A 21,558-nucleotide genomic window follows, 5' to 3' on the forward strand; every position below is an offset into this window, starting at 1 on the left:
CTACAGTAGCTCTTCTGTGGGATTGATGTGCATCAATGAGTCTTGGGTTTCCCGGTCACCGGTTCACCAGTTCTCCTTCCTTGGACCAATTTTGGTACGGACCAACCACTGCACACAGCGTGGGGAGACAGTCCACAAAACCTACCCTTTTGGAGATGCTCTGATCCATTTCATCTAGCAATTACAATTTGGCCCTTGTCAAAGTCTCTCAAATCCTTACACTTGCCCATTTTTCCTGCTTCCAACACATCAACTTCGAGAACTAACTGTCCACTTGCTGCCTAATACATCACACCCCTTGACAGGTGCCACTATAAATGAGTTAATCAATGCTGTTCACTTCATTTATTAAAACATTTATAGAAGGAGTCTTGGTTGTAAATGCTTCGCAACGGTCAGTCTCCCAATTCAGGAAAATCTGCAGGACAGAAAAGTTTATTCTTTCCAGTTTCTCAGTAAAATTATAGGCAGTATGTATTGATTTTAAGGAAGAGGCTGGTGACAGAATTAATGTTTACTGCAGCTATAACACAATGACATGAACTAACATGTCTCACGGACGTTCCACAACATTAAATTACCTTTATAAACCATTAAAAATGTGTGATGTTTGTTAATAAATTAAAACATTGTAATCATTGGCAAATTGCTGTGGTATAAGCGGAATAACACTCCAGACCATGCTGTTGTACGAAAATAATGCACTCCGCTGCATGTCCCACCACATCATACCCCCCAGCATGCCTTTTTTTTGCATAAGGGCATGGTCCGTCATATTATTCCTTACATACTCAACTTTTCAGAATGGTAACCGTAACTCTACTTTGCGTCAGGCCTCACCAGACCACCATAGTACTTTGTTTTCACTATGATGTTTTGGGTTAACTGTGTTTACTTGATCATGATAGTGCCACAATTTTGCTCTAGTGTCTGATATATTAAATAAAGGGTAGCCATGGTTGTATTGTGGAACCCATGTTAACTTATTTTATTCTTCTGATACTACTACTGATTGCTATATGCCTGAAAGAATGAATTATAGTTTACTGTCCTCAATTTACCCTGCCCAATGTGCAAAAAAACCCCAAACAAAACAAACCATTCTTTACCAACTAGTGTTGTTCATTTATTATGTGATGTTGGTTTTCTCGAGGATTAACCCAGTAAGCATGGCTTATTTAGCTATTCAGTTTACAGCATGCAACTCCGCAACTGTCAGGGGTTAAACTGGGATTTAGTGTGTGGGGCTGCTTTAAGTCTTCTGTAGGCATCAAAAAAATAAATTAATTAATTAAAAAAAAATGCAGATACTGTTCAGTTTATGTTATATGTAGCTTTCAGTAGAATCACATCCAGTAATGTAATTACAAAAAAGTGTTTATATAAAAGTTCTGTCCTAAGGGATTAATTTTGTTTAACTACAGTTGGATGGCCAGACCTTGTTTTCAGTTTTACTTCTTTAGCCCTTTAGGCATTTAAAAAAAATTATTTACAAAAAGAAAAAACAAACCCCTGAGTTTTCTGATAAAAGATACATCATGCAGTCAAGTCTTCAAAATAGCACAAATTGAACACATGTAGCTTTAAAGATGGCATATACATGTATATTTATCCTATCCACATTCACTGGATATGAGCAATCGAGCGCTCCGATTGGCTACAATACTACTAGGATACCAGCTTATATACAGTGAGTAGAGAAAAACTAAAATGGCAGAGCGTGTTGCTAAACCAATTGAGGATGAAATAACTCTACTCAAAAACACCCCCCCCCAAAAAAAAAAAAATGCAACAAAATATGGAATGAAAAGTAGTTGATGGTAAGAACGTATCTTTTTTTTTTTAATTTTCAAAAATTATTATAGCATTTTTCACAAATTGCTACTTTCATTTTGTCAGTTTACGTTCCAAGCGGAAATAATTTTGTCAGATGTTTTGTGTATAAAAAAAAAAAAAAAAAAAATTTATTGAATTTGCAAAAAAAAAAAAAAAACCCGCTCCGTTTCTCAAAAATCCAGTGAACGTGGATAGAATAACACAGTTATTCCATTCAATCTCATCGTACATGGTTTATAGCCATCTCGGTGCTATGTGCCTCGTCGGCTATCAGCTCATGTACGACTCGATTTCATGGAATAACTGTTTTACACACACACACACTTACTTGACTGTCTTGACTTATTTTGAGATAATAAATCAGTGTAAAAACAAACATATTGGTCCATCATTATTACTCTCATCATGATCCATATTTTTAGTGGTTGCTGTTCACAGGCCCTTCCAATCTAACCCCTGGTAATCCACTTTCCTTCAAAATTTTGTCAGCTTAAATTCTTCAGGTGTTTACTGCGATAACATGGTGAGTGTAGTAGTAATAAACCTATGACACTTCATTTTGGCTCCATTTCTGCACGAGTGACAAGTGCGTACTCGATAAGCAGTGTGAACTCCGAGTCTCAACTGTGCTGCTTGCGTGCATGTTTGTTGAGAGGAAAGGATGACAGTACTGATGTGTGAAATGCCGCCTATACGCTTGTCTGGCAGTCTTGACTGATTAGCGCCGTCTTCCAAGTATGCTGCACTCACTGCTTTGAAAAGATGCACTGGGAGACATATGCAATGCTTTCACACATCCTCACAGAGCAGCTGTGCTGCAATATAACAAGAAAAGTGTTCTACAAATAAAATCACTATTTATTCTACCAACACTTATTGTGACTCACCTGAGAGAACTGTCGAGATCCAGTTGGAAAGCATGATGAAAAAAGGGACAAAGGGCAATTACAGTGAATGCATCTCTGGGTACAGAATGTTAACTTTCCCAGGATGTGAATACTGTACAGATATAATACTTGATGCAATTAAATGTTCCAGCAACTCCACCAGGCTTCAATATTAAAAAAAAAAAAAAAGTAACAAGGATAAGAATAAAATAAAACAATGATTCACACAGGAAGCCCTTAGGCACTGAACTAAAGGGTAAGAGTGGTGGTATTCGTTTAGTGGAAGAACCCACTGATTTGTTTAACTGCTTCTGATCACGCTTTTGACCTGAAAACAGATTTTTTTCAGTGGGAGACAGACACTGAGCCAAGGCGCAGGACTGCATGGTATAATTTTAAATCGCTGCCCTATTTCTCTTCTCTCTTCACCATGAGATGAATGACCCAGCTGAGGCGGGGTTTGGGCTTCAATAACCTTTAGCTTACTGCAGTGCTTCCATGAATAAGAGTACATAGCTATACTGTTTTAGAGCTGCTAGCTTTCAAAAAGCTAAAGTAGACTAAAGGACGAGTTCAGAACAGAATAGATAAATGGTTGTTTAATAGCTGATTATTAATTATAATGCTTCTTGCAAACTATACATCAGATTTTCTTCTTTTAGCATGTAATTAATTTTTATTACAAGCTCAGTGGTAAGAATACAAGTAATTAAAATTTGAATAAATGTCTCAAGTCTTGATTAATTTATTTTTTGGACTGAATTCATTATTACGTCACATGTGACACTGAATACGCCTGAAGGAGCACGTCAGCTGTCCCATTCTGTATACATGTACGCCTGCGACCTGCTAGCAAGCGTTACGCAGTTCTCTGTTCCTTCTCTTCTCCCTGAGCTTTTCATATACTTCGTTCCTTCTCTGGTCAAGGTTATCACAGATGCCACTGATTAATCTGCGCCACTCTTGTCTATTATTGACAGTAGATTGCCATATATCAAGTATGTGGCCACACTTCAGGGCGTTCTTACGGGTGTCCTTAAAACGCAGCTTAGGTCTGCCCACTGGGCGAGACCCATGCACCAGTTCACAAAAAAAAAAAAAAAAAGTTCTTTTCGGGGCATACAGTCGGCAGACATGTCCAAGCCAATGCAGACGGCTTCTTACTAGCTTCAGTTCGGTCTTCAGCACCTGCATGCCTCTTTGTTACTTACAAAGTGATCCCATTTGATCCCCAGAATAACGCTACGTTCACACTGCAAGGCTTAATGCTCAATTCCGATTTTTTTTGTGAAATCCGATTTTTTTGTGAGGTCGTTCACATTAACAAATATATGCGACTTGTATGTGATCCTCAGTATGAACGAAAAGCGACCTAAAAGTGTTCCGCATGCGCATTGCAGGATACGACGACGTCACACGCAGTGAGCATGGCCAGTGTTTACGGAAGTAAAACCGCCCGGTTGCGGTATGACCCATCCAATCTAGCTTGAATAGCTGCATCCCCCCAAATGGAAATCAGCTCCCTAACCTCTGCATCCTTCCATTGAGAAGATTCAGAACCTTCACAGCCCGAAGCGTCCCTCGCATTGATGTCATGCGCAGGGGCGCAGATACATTTTTTTGAACTGGGAGGGACAAAAAACTGGGGGGGGACAAAGCTGCCAGCAAACCAACCCCAACCCCGATATGCCTGTCAAACTTGTTAGTAACCATAGCAACCAAGCTCGAGCTCGCAACCTGTGCAGTCTGCGCAGCTCAACCAACCGAATATCAGTCTTTGTTTTATGTGAGTTGTTGCAACTATGTATACACTGCTGTGCACATCAATAAACCGAATGGTAATTAGTCTTTTGATTTTTCCGTGAGGTTTGCCTTATACAAAGAAAGACAGCATAGACGTTTTTCCTCCCTATAAGTGGGGGGGACCGAACGAGGTGAATTTAAATCTGGGTGGGACGAGTCCCCCCCTCTATCTGCGCCCGTGATTATGCGCCATGTTGTTGTAACTTTTTTTGAGAGACCCGCCGCCTACTTCAGCGCAGAATAATGACGTTTGTGGCTTGTTGATGACGTGCAAGTCGGATGAATGCGACCTGGCGGTTCAGACTGAAGTCGCATATGAAAAGAGAGGATAGGAATCGGAATTAGGACCACATATCCAAACGGCCTGGGTCGGATTTGAAAAAATCGGATCTGTGTCGTTCATATTGTCAATAAAAGATCGGATACAGGTCACATATGGGCGAAAAGATCGGATTTGAGTCACTTCAGCCTGCAGTGTGAACGTAGCCTAAGACGCAGATAACGCTGCTGAATTGTACGGAGCTGCCTGACTTTGTGCTGGTACAGAGTCCACGTTTCACTACCGTACATCAAGAGAGGCATTAGACAGACACGGATCGTATACACTGACTTTAGGCGCAACAGTGAGGTCGTGTGAATCAAACTCTTTTTCGCAGTCGTCCAAATGCACATGATGTAGCTTGAATACAGGAGGTCAGTTCTTCCCTCATGGAGCAGTCGCTGGTGCTTCCAAGGTATTTGAAGTGGGTAACATTAGCTAGCTTAATGCCATCTATGAAGAACTCCGCTGTGTTGCCAATGCACGTGGTCTGTTTTCACTGTATTAACTTCCAGACCCATCATCTTTGCCAAACTGTTGTAAGACGTCAAAAGCAGCTGCAAGCCCTCTGAAGGATCGCTGAATATTGCAATATCATTAGCATACTGAGCCTCTTCGATGAATTCTGTGAGGACTTTAGTTTTTGCCTCGAGTCTAAGCAGATCGAAATGATCACTGTCGTAGCGGAATCTAATCTGTACGCTGCACGTGTGCTTAGTGTTCTTGAAAGCAAGCCACAGTAGGGCTGCTGCATACATGCCAAAGAGTGTTGGTGCTAGTTTGCAGCCCTGTTTAACACCACTATTATATTGAAAAGACTGGGTTAATTCACCATCCACAAAGAGTCTGGTTTTACATCAGTGTATAGTTTTTTGATGATTATGAACTTTGGTGGGCAGTCTAACTTGCCAAGGATGATAAAGAGCAGCTCATGATTGACAGGATCAAACGTCTACGAAGGCTATACAGTGGCATGCAAAAGTTTGGGCACCCTTACTGAAAATGTTACTGTGAATAGTTAAGTGAGCAGAAGATGAACTGATCACCAAAAGGCATAAAGGTAAAGATGACATTTCTTTTCAGCGTTTTCTGCAAGATTTGTGCATTATTTTTGTTTTGTACAATTGGAGAGTGAAAAAAGAAAAAGGAACACCATACAAAAGTTTGGGCACCCCAATACATTGGAGTTCTCAGGTAACTTTTACCAAGGTTCCAGACCTTAATTAGCTTACTGAGTTGTGGCTTGTTCAAATTCTTCGTTAGGAAAGGTCAGATGATGCAGATTTCAAAGCTGTATAAATTCTCGGACTCCTCAAACTTGTCCCTAAAATCAACAGCCATGGGCTCCTCTAAGCAACTCCCTCGCATTCTGAATAATAAAATAATTGATGCTCACAAAGCAGGAGAAGGCTACAAGAACGTAGCAAAGTGTTTTCAGGTAGCTGTTTCCTCAGATCGTAATGTTAAGAAATGGCAGTTAACAGAAACAGTGGAGATCAAGGTGAGTTCTGGAAGATGAAGAAAACTTTCTGAAAGAACTGCTCGTTGGATTGCTAGAAAGGCAAATAAAAACCCCTGTTTGACTGCAAAAGACCTTCAGAAAGATTTAGCAGACCCTGGAGTGGTGGTGCACTGTTCTACTATGCAGCGACACCTGAACAAATATGACCTTCATGGAAGAGTCATCAGAAGAAAACCTTTCCTGCGTCCTAGCCACAAAATTCAGCGTCTGAAGTTTGCAAATGAACATCTAAATAAGCCTGATGCATTTTGGAAACAAGTCCTGTGGACTGATGAAATCAAAATAGAACATTTTGGCCACAATGTGCAAAGGTATGTTTGGAGAAAAAAGGGTGCCAAATTCCAGGAAAAGAACACCTCTCCAACTCTGAAGCATGGGTGTGGATTGATCATGCTTTGGGGTTGTGTTGCAGCCAGTGGCACAGGGCACATTTCATTGGTCGAGGGAAGCATGGATTGGAATAAATACCAGCAAATTCTGGAAGCAAACATCACACCATCTGTAAAAAAGTTGAAGTTAAAAAGAGGATGGGTCCTACAATAAGACGATGATCCAAAACGCACCACAAAATCTACAATGGAATACCTCAAGAGGCGCAAGCTGAAGGTTTTGCCCGGGCCCTCACAGTCCCCTGACCTAAACATCATTGAAAATCTGTGGATAGATCTCAAAAGAGCAGTGCATGCAAGACCGCCCAAGAAACTTGTAGAACTGGAAGCCTTTTGCAAGGATGAATGTGTGAAAATCCCCCAGGTAAGAAATGAAAGATTATTAGCCGGCTACAAAAAGTGTTTACAAGCTGTGATACTTGCCAAAGGGGGTGTTACTAGGTACTAACCATGCAGGGTGCCCAAACTTTTGCTTCAGGCCCTTTTCCTTTTTTGTCATTTTGAAAATGTAAAAGATGAAAATAAATTGTTTTTGCTTTAAATATAAAGGGAATGAGTCATCTTTAACTTTATGCCTTTTGGAGATCATTTCATCTTCAACTTGCTTAACTGTTCACAGTAACAACAATTTTGACCAGGGGTGCCCAAACTTCTGCATACCACTGTATACAAGATCCCATTCTGTGTACGTGAGCAAACTAAGGTCCATGACGGGCTTGTGTGTATCTTGGATCAACAGGGAATGCACCACCCCAGAACAGAGCCTCTCTTGAACTCCCAGCCACAAACAGCTGCGGCATCATCAAGAATTATGATCCCCAAACACTTTAGTAGCCCATCCTGATGTTTCCTTCTGACCCCATGCTTGTTTTAATATAAAAAGAGACAAAGATCAGAATGGCTTTGACCTTTTAGCATGATTTGATTTTAGCAAGGGGCGGCATGGTGGTGTAGTGGTTAGCGCTGTCGCCTCACAGCAAGAAGGTCCGGGTTTGAGCCCCGTGGCCGGCGAGGGCCTTTCTGTGTGGAGTTTGCATGTTCTCCCCGTGTCCACGTCGGTTTCCTCCGGGTGCTCCGGTTTCCCCCACAGTCCAAAGACATGCAGGTTAGGTTAACTGGTGACTCTAAATTGACCGTAGGTGTGAATGTGAGTGTGAATGGCTGTCTGTGTCTATGTGTCAGCCCTGTGATGACCTGGCGACTTGTCCAGGGTGTACCCCGCCTTTCGCCCGTAGTCAGCTGGGATAGGCTCCAGCTTGCCTGCGACCCTGTAGAACAGGATAAAGCGGCTAGAGATAATGAGATGAGATGATTTTAGCAATCCATTCAAGCGTATACAATAAGTGTGTTTGAACACACACCTGTGGGGCTGCAATGTTCAGGGCAGCGTTAGCCAGCTCCATCTTGTCTTGCGATTTCTCTCTAGCCAGCCGAGCTGCTTCCTTGACCTCCTTAAAGCGCTCAGAAAACTGTAATAAAAATACCATACTAATGTGAATTACATCATATTAATGTAGGATTTAAGTTAAACGTCAACTGTAGCCTCCACCTGCACCTCTTCGGCAAATTACTTGTGTAATTTAAAAGTAATTAGATAAAATCAAATTGCATACATACTGCAGCAGAAGCATATTGTTACATATGATTATTCAAAATCATGTGTTTTAATGTGCAATAAAAGCCTAGTTTGAAAGAAAGCGTGTTCTCTTTACTTCACATCTGATCATGAACAAAATGACTTCCCAAATTAACCTCGGGCCTTCAAATGGAGGCCGTTAAAGTGTGTGTCTGTTACCCCTTTTCCACCAAATCAGTTCCAGGGCTGGTTCGGGGCCAGTGCTGGTTCACAACTCGTTCAACTTGCGAGCCAGCTGAGAAGCAGTTTGCTTTTCCATAGCTCGCGGTGCTAAGCGGAGCCACGTCATTACGTCGATGTAAATGTCATTACGTCGCTGTATACGTCAGTTACGGCGCTACGTTTACATAAACCTTGGCGCGAATATCAAAGCAAAAACAACAGGGAAGAAGCAGCAGCGGCAACAACAACAATAATAATGGATGACTTCGCGTTTGTACAGCTGCTGCTTCTCATCGCTTAAAAATGGCGATCTTTCGCGGTCTTATTGTTGTTGGTCTTAACAACTCCGCCCCCCCACTGACGTTAGCGGTTCTCTCCTCTGGCCCAGCAGAGAGTTGGTGCTAGCATGGAACCGGTTTTTCTGGCCCCAGAGCCAGTTCTTTGTCAGTGGAAACAGAAAACCCGGTTCCAAACTAAGAACTGGCCCCGAACTAGCCCTGGAACTGCTTTGGTGGAAAAGGGGCATCTGAGATTTACCTGGTTAAGCTGCTGCTCAGTGGCGAAGCCCAGGCCGTAGACTGTGTTAGCCCTGCTGTCTGCCCACTGGCCAAACTTCTGGGATGTCTTCGTGAACGTCATGTTGGGCGTGATGGTGCTGTTGATGATAGCCTGCAGAGACAGAGAGCAGCTCTGAGCTTTGGCCGATAACCGATACTGGTGAAATACTTACAATATATTCACGGTGATCAAGTTGTATCCTGCGTTCATGGATTTAAAAAAAAAAAAACCCACACACACACACCGGCTTGGGAGATATCAAATTTAATCAGCATCAGGTCATAATCCATTCCAGGAATTAATACTTTTATGCATGGGTGAGTGGTTTAAACGAGCTAGCTCAGGAAATGTCTTAAGGCCGATTATTCTGGATTTTTGTGGAACCAAGCGCAACAGCACCACTAATGCAACAAAACAAAACAAAAAACCACCCCACACAGAAAATGGTATGAAGAATTGAGGTTGGGACTGATTTCTTTCTAGTTCAGACTGTAGTTTCATAAGAAGGTGTATGTGAAATACGGTTGCAGGTGTAATGAATGCCAACAAGGTGAATTATTTTCTCCATTATCCATTCCCACCTCTCAAAACGCATTTGGAGAAGAAACAAAGTCGCTAGATTAAACACACATTGTCAGATGAATGCACAATTTACACAAAAGGACAGACAACAGAACTGTAGGCGAGAGTGAAGCTTTTTTTTTTTAAATGAAAAGGTTACAGGACATGAAACCGGGTGGCACGGTGGTGATGTAGTGGTTAGTACTGTCGCCTCACAGCAAGAAGGTCCTGGGTTTGAGCCCAGCGGTCGGCGAGGGCCTTTCTGTGTAGACTTCGCATGTTCTCCCCATGTCTGTGTGGGTTTCCTCCGGGTGCTCCGGTTTCCCCCAAAGGCATGCAGGTTAGGCTAATTGGTGGCTCTAAATTGACTGTAGGTGTGAATGGTTGTTTGTCTCTGTGTCAGCCCTGTGATGACCTGGTGACTTGTCCAGGGTGTACCCCACCTCTCGCCCGTAGTCAGCTGGGATAGGCTCCAGCTTGCCTGCGACCCTGTACAGGATAAGCGACTACAAACAATGAATGAATGGATGGATGAATGGACATGAAACCAGGAGAATATTACAGACTTAGAAACGATTTCCTTCATTACCACCCAAATTTGGGGGAAAAAAAAAAAAAGCCTTACTCAGGCCATCAAATTGTTGAACAAATTAAAAACTAAATCTTAATTATTTAAAAAGAACTTTGCGTAAATTTCTGGCTTTTGTTGAAATCATATATAGTTGCCTTTTCACCGTATATCAATTATTTTTGTTAACAAAAATTAACTGGGGGTTAACTAGATAACTGTCAGTTCATTTAGCCCCTAGGCACAAAACTTCAAGATGTATATATTTTTTAAAAAATCATTGTACGTTTTTATAACTCTATTGTAATCCGTGTTTCTCTTGTGCTTCATCCACTGTATACAGGTTATATATGATACTAGTTACAATTTTTTTGGGCACGCAAGATTGAAATACCTATTATTCATTGATTTTAAAACGTAGTGATAATAAAGTTTGAAAGTTTTGAAGTTTGAAAGTTAGAAAATCGCAAATTCGACTGTCCATCTGCCTGTGCGTGTGTATAAAAAAAAAAAAAAAAAAAAGTTTACCCCACATCATGCTTATGACGCAATCAATGAGCGCTTGTGATCTGCAATGCTGAACTGAATATTGCTTAATGAATACTGTTTCTATCGACAGTTACATAATCTAGACAAAGATTCTAGATATGCATATTATATCCATCTATCTACCCATTAGTACTAGCCATTTACCTACTCTTCACCATGCAAAAATAAAGAATGCTGCAATTTGCTATTCATTTCCAAGCTCCTTTTACAGAAAATTATTCCCTGCTGTCCTACTTCACTACTCTGATAGTCAGACAGATGGCTTCATTCCTTCAAAAAGACTGGCTTGTTGCGTAAATGATGTTTTGTCAGTCATTTCAACACACGTAGGAATATACGACTTTCAAATATCTGCTATGTTACAGTTTCTGTTAGCCATAAATCAGTTGACGTTTCAGGGACTTTCTGAAACATCAATCTACATGCAGGATGCAGCCTGCTGGGTTTGTGTACGCTTCTATTCCTTCTACTCGGTAGCACCACAAACGCAAAATGTGTCTTGCTTTAGTTTCAAAGCATAAATCGGACGTCTGAACCCAAATAATAAAAGCTTTGAACCTATCAGGGTTATTACTGTGCATTCAAGTCTGCAATCATCCTTTCTCTTTGATATCAACAAGACCATTGATGTGAAATTAAAGGCCATCCTCACATGTTTGGCAGGCTGTCTACGGAGTTTCTTTAAACTAAACATGCATCAGAGACAAAGTGTATCAAGTTCTCTTTTTTCCCCCCCTTCTTGTTCTCTTTCTAAAAGGTCTTGTGACTAGATTACCAGGTTGGCAGATAACCAAAAAAAAAAAAAAAGGGAAATGAACTCCTGTGAGGTCATGGTGGAATTAAAATGAAGAAATATAGGTCAGTTTGGGAGTGTAGGGAGTGCAGACCTGTAAAACACTCCACTAAGCCATTATTATATGACCAGCTAAAAGCTTTGTAGGGGTTTGGGTTGAGACAGCGGGGAGCACTATAAGTGTACTTAATTCATTTTTATACCCATAGCACCCATTAACCACTCTTTAGGAGCACAAGGTTTAAAAAAAAAAAAAAAAAGTTATAGTGCACAAAATACCAGGGCCCATGTTTAAGCTCATATATATATAGTGTATTACTATACACAATGGGCGGCACGGTGGTGTAGTGGTTAGCGCTGTCGCCTCACAGCAAGAAGGTCCGGGTTCGAGCCCCGTGGCCGGCGAGGGCCCCTCTGTGCGGAGTTTGCATGTTCTCCCCGTGTCCATGTGGGTTTCCTCTGGGTGCTCCGGTTTCCCCCACAGTCCAAAGACATGCAGGTTAGGTTAACTGGTGACTCTAAATTGACCGTAGGTGTGAATGTGAGTGTGAATGGTTGTGTGTCTATGTGTCAGCCCTGTGATGACCTGGCGACTTGTCCAGGGTGTACCCCGCCATTTGCCCGTAGTCAGCTGGGATAGGCTCCAGCTTGCCTGCGACCCTGTAGAAGGTTAAAGCGGCTAGAGATAATGAGATGAGATGGGAGACTATACACAATTTGTTTATTAATCCTAATTAAGAAATCCTTATTTTGACATCCATGTTGCATTCTAAGTGACTATGGTATGTTCTCTATTCTGCAACTTTATATATCGGTCTCCATTCTATCTATTCATAAATGAACTATTTTTGACCATGAATCAGGGCTTAACTGGATATTTTTATCTCTGTGAAGGCACCCAGGGCATCCTGGTTCTTCATTCCTGCCTCACTGTTCAATTCTGACCTCAGGTTACGGTCTGTGTGGAGTTTCACATATTCCCCCGTGTCTAAGTTTCCCCCAGGTTCTCGGAGTTCCTCTCACCTCCCAAAAATATACCAGTAGGTGGACTGGGTATGATAAAATGCCACACTGTGTGAATGAACGGCATCTTATCCAGAGTTTATTCATGCCTCACTTCAGGAGTTCCCAGGATAGGCTCAGAATCCAGCACAACCCTGACCAGGATGAATGAAGGCATCCTAAAAGTTTGTAAATTCATATCCTTATCCAATTCTATTAACAAGTCCAGATAGTACACCTAAAAATGTATGTCCCTGTCTTCTAGATCATACAACACAAAATGTTCCTCTTAAACTAATACTCTCCTATTCGCTGTCCGTTCATTCTCCATTGCTTAAAAAAAAAAAAAAAAAAAAAAAAGGATCCACATTGCACAAAAAGCACAATCTGCATTCTATTGATGACCTGTGCCTTTCCTCATTGATCAACACTTCCATCGCTCAGGATCCTCCTCCCCGGAACGCTGCTCCTCCACCCAGAGAAGCCTCGATCAACAGACATTGATTACACACGCTGGCCAAATGGGCAGCAAAATCCCTCAGCACTAACGCCACTTTTTCTGCTCCTTTGTTTATTAAAAGGTGAAATATATATGATAGTGTTTTTGATAGAAAACCTTCTTTTACAGTGGCATGCAAAAGTTTGGGCACCCTTACTGAAAATGTTACTGTGAATAGTTAAGTGAGCAGAAGATGAACTGATCACCAAAAGGCATAAAGGTAAAGACGACATTTCTTTTCAGCATTTTCTGCAAGATTTGTGTATTATTTTTTGTTTTGTACAATTGGAGAGTGAAAAAAGAAAAAAAAGGAACACCAAGCGAAAGTTTGGGCACCCCAATACATTTGAGTTCTCAGGTAACTTTTACCAAGGTTCCAGACCTGAATTAGCTTACTAATCTTCGTTAGGAAAGGTCAGATGATGCAGATTTCAAAGCTGTATAAATTCTCGGACTCCTCAAACTTGTCCCTAAAATCAACAGCCATGGGCTCCTCTAAGCAACTCCCTCGCATTCTGAATAATAAAATAATTGATGCTCACAAAGCAGGAGAAGGCTACAAGAACGTAGCAAAGTGTTTTCAGGTAGCTGTTTCCTCAGATCGTAATGTTAAGACATGGCAGTTAACAGAAACAGTGGAGATCAAGGTGAGGTCTGAAAGATGAAGAAAACTTTCTGAAAGAACTGCTCGTTGGATTGCTAGAAAGGCAAATAAAAACCCCTGTTTGACTGCAAAAGACCTTCAGAAAGATTTAGCAGACCCTGGAGTGGTGGTGCACTGTTCTACTATGCAGCGACACCTGAACAAATATGACCTTCATGGAAGAGTCATCAGAAGAAAACCTTTCCTGCGTCCTAGCCACAAAATTCAGCGTCTGAAGTTTGCAAATGAACATCTAAATAAGCCTGATGCATTTTGGAAACAAGTCCTGTGGACTGATGAAATCAAAATAGAACGTTTTGGCCACAATGTGCAAAAGGTATGTTTGGAGAAAAAAGGGAGCTGGCTACAAAAAGGTGTTTACAAGCTGTGATACTTGCCAAACGGGGTGTTACTAGGTACTAACCATGCAGGGTGCCCAAACTTTTGCTTTGGGCCCTTTTCCTTTGTCGTCATTTTGAAAATGTAAAAGATGAAAATAAAAAAAATTGTTTTTACTTAAAATATAAAGGGAATGAGTCATCTTTAAACTTTATGCCTTTTGGAGATCATTTCATCTTCAACTTGCTTAACTGTTCACAGTAACAGCAATTTTAACTAGGGGTGCCCAAACGTTTGCATACCACTGTATACCTTCTGACCAAAAGTAGGCTAAAATGCACAGGAAAGAAATAATTTAATCCATCATTTTCACCAGCGTCCTGGAGCATTTAGGATGCTGTTTTAAAAAAAAAAATTGTAGAAACAAGATGTTAAATACAAATTTTGGCACCGTGCACACACTGCTCTAATATCCTGAACTAGGAGCGACGTTGTGGCTCAACAGTCTCCGCTAACTGAATTTATATCAATTTTATTTGGAAATCAGCACTTAGCTATTCAAATGCAAATGTAGTAAAAATACATTTAGAAATGTTTAGCTGAAAAGCAGGTCCTACATCAATTAAAAATAATAATAATAATAATTAAAAGGAATGGCTGTCTCACCTTGGTGCCTCCCACGCTGATGATGCGGTAGGCATGCCGGTTGGCATCGTAGAAGAAAGAGACGGTGACCGCATGCTTGCTGGCTGGGATCCAGTTACGTTTAGTAGCTGGATCGATCTGGAACACGTGCGCTCGGGTACTGAAAATGGGCTGCTCCCTAGGACAAACAGAAAATGGTAACATCAGAATGTGACTTTGCACTTAAGAAAGTGAATGATAAATAAAACATACACACCAGGATAATACACTGCCTGGCCAAAAATAAATAAATAAATAAAAATTCCACCCCAAGTTATATTCTGTTAGACCACCTTTAGCATGCATTCGCTGTGGCATTGTTTTAACAACCTTATGAAACGTCACTACATTTATTTCTGTCCAGAGTTGCATTAATTTTTATTGGACTGACGATGGAGGAGTCAAACCACTCCAAGTCTTCTCCTGCATATCCCAAAGACTATCAGTGGGGTTAAGTTCAGGACTCTGGTGGCCAATTCATGTGTGAAATGATTCCTCATGCTTCCTGAACCACTCTTTCACCATTTGAGCTTGATGAATCCTGGCATTGTTGTCCAATATGCCCATCCAATCAGGGAAAGGGAAATCAACTGACGTGAACCTGGTCATTCAATACATTCAGGTGGTCAGTGAACTTCATTTTAATGCCATATAACATTTCTGAGCTTCGACCTGACCAACCGAAGCAACCCCAGATCCATAACGCTGCCTCCAGAGGCTTGTACAGTGGTCACTATGCAAGATAGATGCATTGCTTCATGAGCTTCCCTTCTTAGCCTGACACACCCATCACTCTGGAAGAGAGGAAATCTAGACTTCTCCAACCATATGACCTTTTTCCATTGCTTCAGAGTCCAATCTTTATGCTCCCTACCAAATTGAAGCCTTTTCTCATTATTATCCTCGCTCACAAGTGGTTTTTTTATGGGGACACAGCGGTTTAGTTCCAATCCTGCGAGTTCTTGTCATACTGCGTGTGTGGAAATGCTCTTACTTTCAGTAATGAGCAATGCCAAGAGTTCTAATGTCCATTTTTTATGATTCGACTTCACCAAGTGGTTAACTGATCTCTGATCATAATCAAGAGTTTTTCATTCCCAACCACATTTCTTCTGTGAAGCTGACGGCCCATCACCGTCCTTCCAGGTTTTAATGATGCGTTGGACAACTCTTAACCCAATTCCAGTCATTTCAGTAATCTCCTCAGTGGTTTCTTTGCTTGATGCAGGCCAATAACTTGAGCCTTCTGAAACAGAGGAACATCATCTCCATGACCGTGGGATACATCTTCCGATACAGTTGTTTAAGAAATGAGAAGCTACTCAGTGTTTGGGTTAAAAGAACTGTTGTAGCTGAAACACATTAATCACTGCAGTAATTATCCAATCAAAGGCTCTCAAGTATTTGCTTATTTAAAACCAAATGGTGATGTCCTGCACAAACCCAATCATCTTTATGTTCAGTACAGAAAGGAGTTCCACGTTGGATCTTAAAGCATATGCAGTTTTCTATTAATATGATGAATGAATAAAATGCATCTCAATCAATGGCCCACATGTGAACACCTCATTATACTTAAAGTGGTCTTTAATTTGAGTCCAGATTTGCATTTTCCATGCTTGATTGATTTTGATTGATTGATTACTTTATTCTGAACAATAAAGATGATATAAAAATAAAAATGTAAATAAAAAAAATGCAATAATCAAAACATCGTCAAACAAACAGAATAGCGTAGCCACAAGGCAATAACAATGTTCAGAAAGGATTAGGAAGAAGTAATAACTTATCCAATCCTAACCCTCTATACCACCGCTAATCAAATGTCACTTTCCACCATAATAAACTATATATACACAAAAGAAAAAAAGCAATAAACAAAAAAAGAACATACACCAACATACCGACATGGTATAATATCGACCAAATCAAATCATATACACAGATACTTGTGTTATGCATATAGACACACATACAATACATACATATACACATACCTATAGCTATGGACCCTTTTCACGTGACGTCACGACAAACGCGGCCGCCATTTTGGACGTGTACTACCAGTAGTTTACCACAGCCAACATTGAGGAACGGCAGCAAAGAAAGTTTTTACTTTCAGCAAGACTTCCATCATGCCACTATATTGTTGTGCACCTGGATGTAGTAACCATCAACAAACAAGGCAAGGTTTATCATTTTATCGGATCCCGACGGAGAAGACGGATAGCGGCCATTAACAGATTGGCAGCCCTCGGCATACCAACGCTTGTGTAGTGACCACTTTGTTGGAGGTAAGACGAATAAAATTAGCCAGAAAAGGCATTACATTGCTGTTAACATTCTGTGGCGGCGAGTATGTAACCAAATAGGCTAAAATAACCCATTGTAACCTCTTTGTTCTTCTGTAGTAGCTATTGTTGACTAGCTAATGTCAACAAGTAGCTGGTATGTTACTGTAGCAATGTTTACGTTCAGTCATTTGGATGACTGTTAAAACCTTTCAGTCTCAAGTTTTTCCTTTACTGTATTTACTAGTTTACTGTAATTATGATCCGGCAGCTATTTACACCGGATCCAGTGTAAATAGCTGCCGGAGCCGACGTCCGAGGTTCCGGAGCGCGCTCCGGCTTGCTCTCCCTCAAATTAAGCAGCGCGCGCCGGCTTGCTCCCGGAGTGCTCCGGCCGAGGTTGCCCTCAAATTAAGCAGCGCGCGCCGGCTTGCTTCCGGAGTGCTCCGGCCGAGGTTGCCCTCAAATTAAGCAGCGTGCTCTGGCTTGCTCCGGAGCAAGCCGGAGCGCGCTCCGGAACCTCGGCCGGAGCACTCCTGGAGCAAGCCGGAGCGCGCGCCGTAACCTCGGACGTTGGCGTGTATGTGTATGGTGATGGGTTTTTAATGACATAGGTATACAGATCATGTGGGCCGAAGTCAGGTAAAGACGAGGGCTTCGTGTACTTCCGTACGTCAGTGAACAATCCTGGTGGAAGCAGGTAAACGTCGTTCTCCAAGCCTGCTAACCTCAATTTTTGCAAATACCTCTCCTTCTGCTCGCCCTGTAAATGCCCTACGTCGCTGGATAGTGAAGGTGTTTTCTGCATCTCGCTCCTTTTTCTTTTATGTTTTTCGTTTGTCGCCTTCCTCGCATTCAAACTGATTCGAGCCGAAGTCCACTACATGTCCAAAATGGCGGTCGCGTTTACGAAGGTCACGTGACTGAAAAGGGTCTATACACTAAATACAAGAAGACCAGTCACAGACTTGCTCTCAATTTCATCATCACCTATATAGTCTGCCTGTCCTCATTCTCATATATTTTTATTAACATGTTTTTATATAATTTTTTTAAACAGTTTTATGTTGGTGCTATTTTTAAGTTCATTTTCCAGACCATTCCACAATTTCACCCCACAGACTGTTATGCACATACTTTTCATAGTTGTTCTAACATTTACTCTCTTAAAATTCATTTCCCCTCTCAGGTTATACCCACCCTGCCTTTCCATAAACGCATTTTGTACCTCACCCGGAAGAAGGTTACGTCTTGCTTTATACATAATTTGTGCAGTCTTGTGTTTAACCAGATCCGTGAATTTCAGAGTGTGTGCTTTTACGAATGATGCGTTTGTATGCTCAAGATATCCCGTATTATTGACAATTCTTATTGCTCTTTTTTGTAATGTGCATAACGGCTGCAGGTTAGATTTGTAGGTATTACCCCATATCTCCACGCAGTAGCTCAGATATGGTAGTATGAGTGCATTATACAGAGTATGTAGTGAGTTATAGTCCAGAATGTGTCTTGATTTCCCCAAAATTGCAGTAATCTTTGCTATTTTTGCTTTAACATGATTAATATGCGGTTTCCAGCAGACTTTATGATCAACAATCAGACCCAGAAATTTTATTTCATAAACTCTTTCTATGGTTATGTTGTCAATTTTCAATTCAACTTGAGGGTTCGACTTATATTTTCCAAATAACATCATCTTTGTTTTACTCAAATTCAATGACAATTTGTTTACGTTAAACCACCTTTTTAATTTATTCATTTCGGTTGTGATTGTTTCCATAAGCTGCTGTGCATTGTCCCCGGCGCAAAAGATGTTTGTATCATCGGCAAATAAAATGCATTTCATTATATTGCTTATAAGCTTGACTTTGAGCTTAACTTTGGTACTTACTCTATAATACAAGACAGCATTAAAGCATTCAAATTGGCTTCGTCTCCAAATATTTATCTGAGGCACATAAAAATTTGATACATACTAATAAATAATAAGTTTGCTCAAAGGGCAAGTAGAAGCACCAGTGTGCTTGAGGACAGAAGCTCCAGCAGAAGCGTGTGGACTCCTGACCAATCTCACCTGACCTTGGGGAGTCATGTCTTTACAGATCTCGCATTGTGCACGGAGTCCTTGTCATGCTGGAACAGGTTTTAGCTTGAACCCCTTATTTCCAGTGTAGAGGGAAAATATAGTTTTTAGAGAATTTCTGTGCCTCTCAGCTGCTTAGAAAAGAAGGTCAGACGTCGTGTATCATGTTTATACAAGATGAAGAATGCCGTTTTCTGTCACACTGTTCTATCTTCTAGGTTATCGTAAACATGTATACATGTCAGGATGGTGAAGTAGTGATAGAGAGGATGCCAGTGTGTGAACAGTAAACAGTGTGTGAGAAAATAGAGAACACTCCTCTGGGTGAAATTCTTTTGTGATTCTTTCCATTCGGAGAAGTCCTCTTGCAAGAAGTACTACAATATTTTCTGTCTGTTTCTTCCTGACAGCCTTGAGTCTTAGCCCATGTTTACATTACACCGTATCAGCGGATCATCAGATTAACGTTTTTAAAACGATTAGTGTGCACACAGCAACACCAATACACGATTTGCGTGCACACAGCAATACCAATACACGGATATGCTCGGCTCCGCAGGCATCCTGCGCTCCAAATCACTCCGCCCTGAACAGTGAGTGCCCTCTGGAGGGTGCGCACTCCGGCCTTGCGCAGCTCACAGAGCGCGCGAGTGAAGTGAACAAGCTGTGATTCGGGACTGAGCCGCTGTGTGTGTGAGATCCCAGCGCAGGTCACTTACCACTTGCAAGTGGAAGGATGGCAAGCCTAAAGACAATCATAACTACACAATGGGCAGTATTTGCATCAGTATTTGCAGTATTTTCATACTTTTATACTCTTTAATGAAAGGTGATACAAGGCGGAAGTCCGCGCCGTTTTTCAGCAGTCGCGTCACATGACCAACGCCAGCAAATCAGGAAGGTGGATGTCACAGTGACGTTGTCCAATGAGACGCCAGCTAGAGCTCAGCACAGCGTATCCGCGTATTCTGAATGTTTACACAGCACTGGAGCTGACACGATCTGGATTGAATACGTGGACGCTGGCGGATTCCCGTTTCCCGGCGTTTCCAGGCGGTTTAATGTAAACGGACAGTGCATCCGCGAAGAAAACGAGACAGGTACGGTCTAATGTAAACGTAGCCTTATGCTTTTCCACCACACCAGCAAAAAGGGTAATGCTAGAACTTACAAAAAGCATTATAGACAACTGTGTGCTTCAAACTTTATGGTAACAGTTTGGGACCAACATGTGGATATGATAGTCAGGTGTTCACATACTTTTGTTTAGTACATGATAAAATGATAACCTTTGGTTCCCCCCCCCCAGAAGTCAACAAGGATGACAATTGTGATTTTTCTCATTGTTAAGCCTCTTATCTGCCAGAAATGTACTGTATGTACAATAAAAATCCTGCAAAACAAATAGTCCAGACAGGAAATTTGCTTGCCCGAGGTACTGAGGCTATTGACATACGCTGAAGTGAACCCTCGCATAAAACAAACATATTCCAGGATAAACAAGATCAACTGTGAGCTACTGCTCACTTACGTATCCCCCACGCCGCTCTCACTTATATCAGAATGCAAGCAATCGAAGGAACAAGACTTATTATGAATGTTGACTTCAACAAATAATGAACCCTGAAACAAGTAAGTAAAGAGCAGTGTCTCTCCCCAGGGATTTCAAGTAGCATCCTGGTAAACTGTCATTTTGAAATAGCATTTGGCTTCTTGAAATAGCGTCAAAATCCACGCTGTGTGTTTCGTAAATACATGGTCAGTAAACAGGAAGTTGATGTGGGACAGACCTGAAAATGGTATATATGGTATAGAACCCCAAGCTGAAGCTCGGTACCAAATATCAAGCAGTTGTGATTTGTACTTGCTGAGAAGAGTGTTAAAATTTTGTAAAAAATCAAACGCTATATGTTTCGTAAATACAGTAAGTCGGAAGTTGATGTGGGACAGACCTGAAAATGGTATACATGGTACAGAACCCCAAGCTGAAGCTCTGTACCAAATATCAAGCAGTTGTGATTTGTACTTGCTGAGAAAAAAGTTACAAAAATTGTGAATCCACCCTATAGGTTTCATAAATACGGTCAGTCAGTAAACAGGAAGTTGATGTGCGACAGACCTGAAAACGGTACACACGGCAGGGTTTTTTCTAGAAAAATTTAGTATGAGGGCGCTCACCATGGCGAGGGAGCGAAGCGGGGGGGTGCCGGTTGTCCCCCCGCCGTGCAAAGCCTTTGAAAAATGCTCCAATGGGACATTCTGAGGCTATCTGAGAGGGAAATTGTAACAAATTGTCTGTCAACACTGCAAAAGAAAGAAGTAATCATCTTCTGACCCGGACAGTCTTTGGCTTTCTTCCGCTTCGTGCCGCGGGATGACATCTTTAAATGCCCAAGTGTCAACAAAAACAACTCGTGAACTACTTCTGTCAAAA

At 41.4% G+C, this 21,558-nt stretch overlaps 1 protein-coding gene across 1 annotated transcript in view; it reads right to left on the bottom strand.

The window, feature by feature from the left end:
- Window positions 1–21,558, bottom strand: part of LOC132871798 (homer protein homolog 3) — a 59,469-nt gene that overhangs the window by 13,870 nt on the left and 24,041 nt on the right. The window contains exons 3-5 of the mRNA XM_060906309.1: window positions 14,733–14,889; window positions 9,092–9,223; window positions 8,118–8,225 (exon numbers count right to left, since the gene is read on the bottom strand). Coding sequence (XP_060762292.1) covers window positions 8,118–8,225; window positions 9,092–9,223; window positions 14,733–14,889 — 397 coding nt within the window. The remainder of the gene's footprint in view (window positions 1–8,117; window positions 8,226–9,091; window positions 9,224–14,732; window positions 14,890–21,558) is intronic.

The sequence above is a fragment of the Neoarius graeffei genome, chromosome 23 (genome assembly GCF_027579695.1).
Source record: "Neoarius graeffei isolate fNeoGra1 chromosome 23, fNeoGra1.pri, whole genome shotgun sequence".
In the NCBI taxonomy this organism is placed as follows: Eukaryota; Metazoa; Chordata; class Actinopteri; order Siluriformes; family Ariidae; genus Neoarius; species Neoarius graeffei.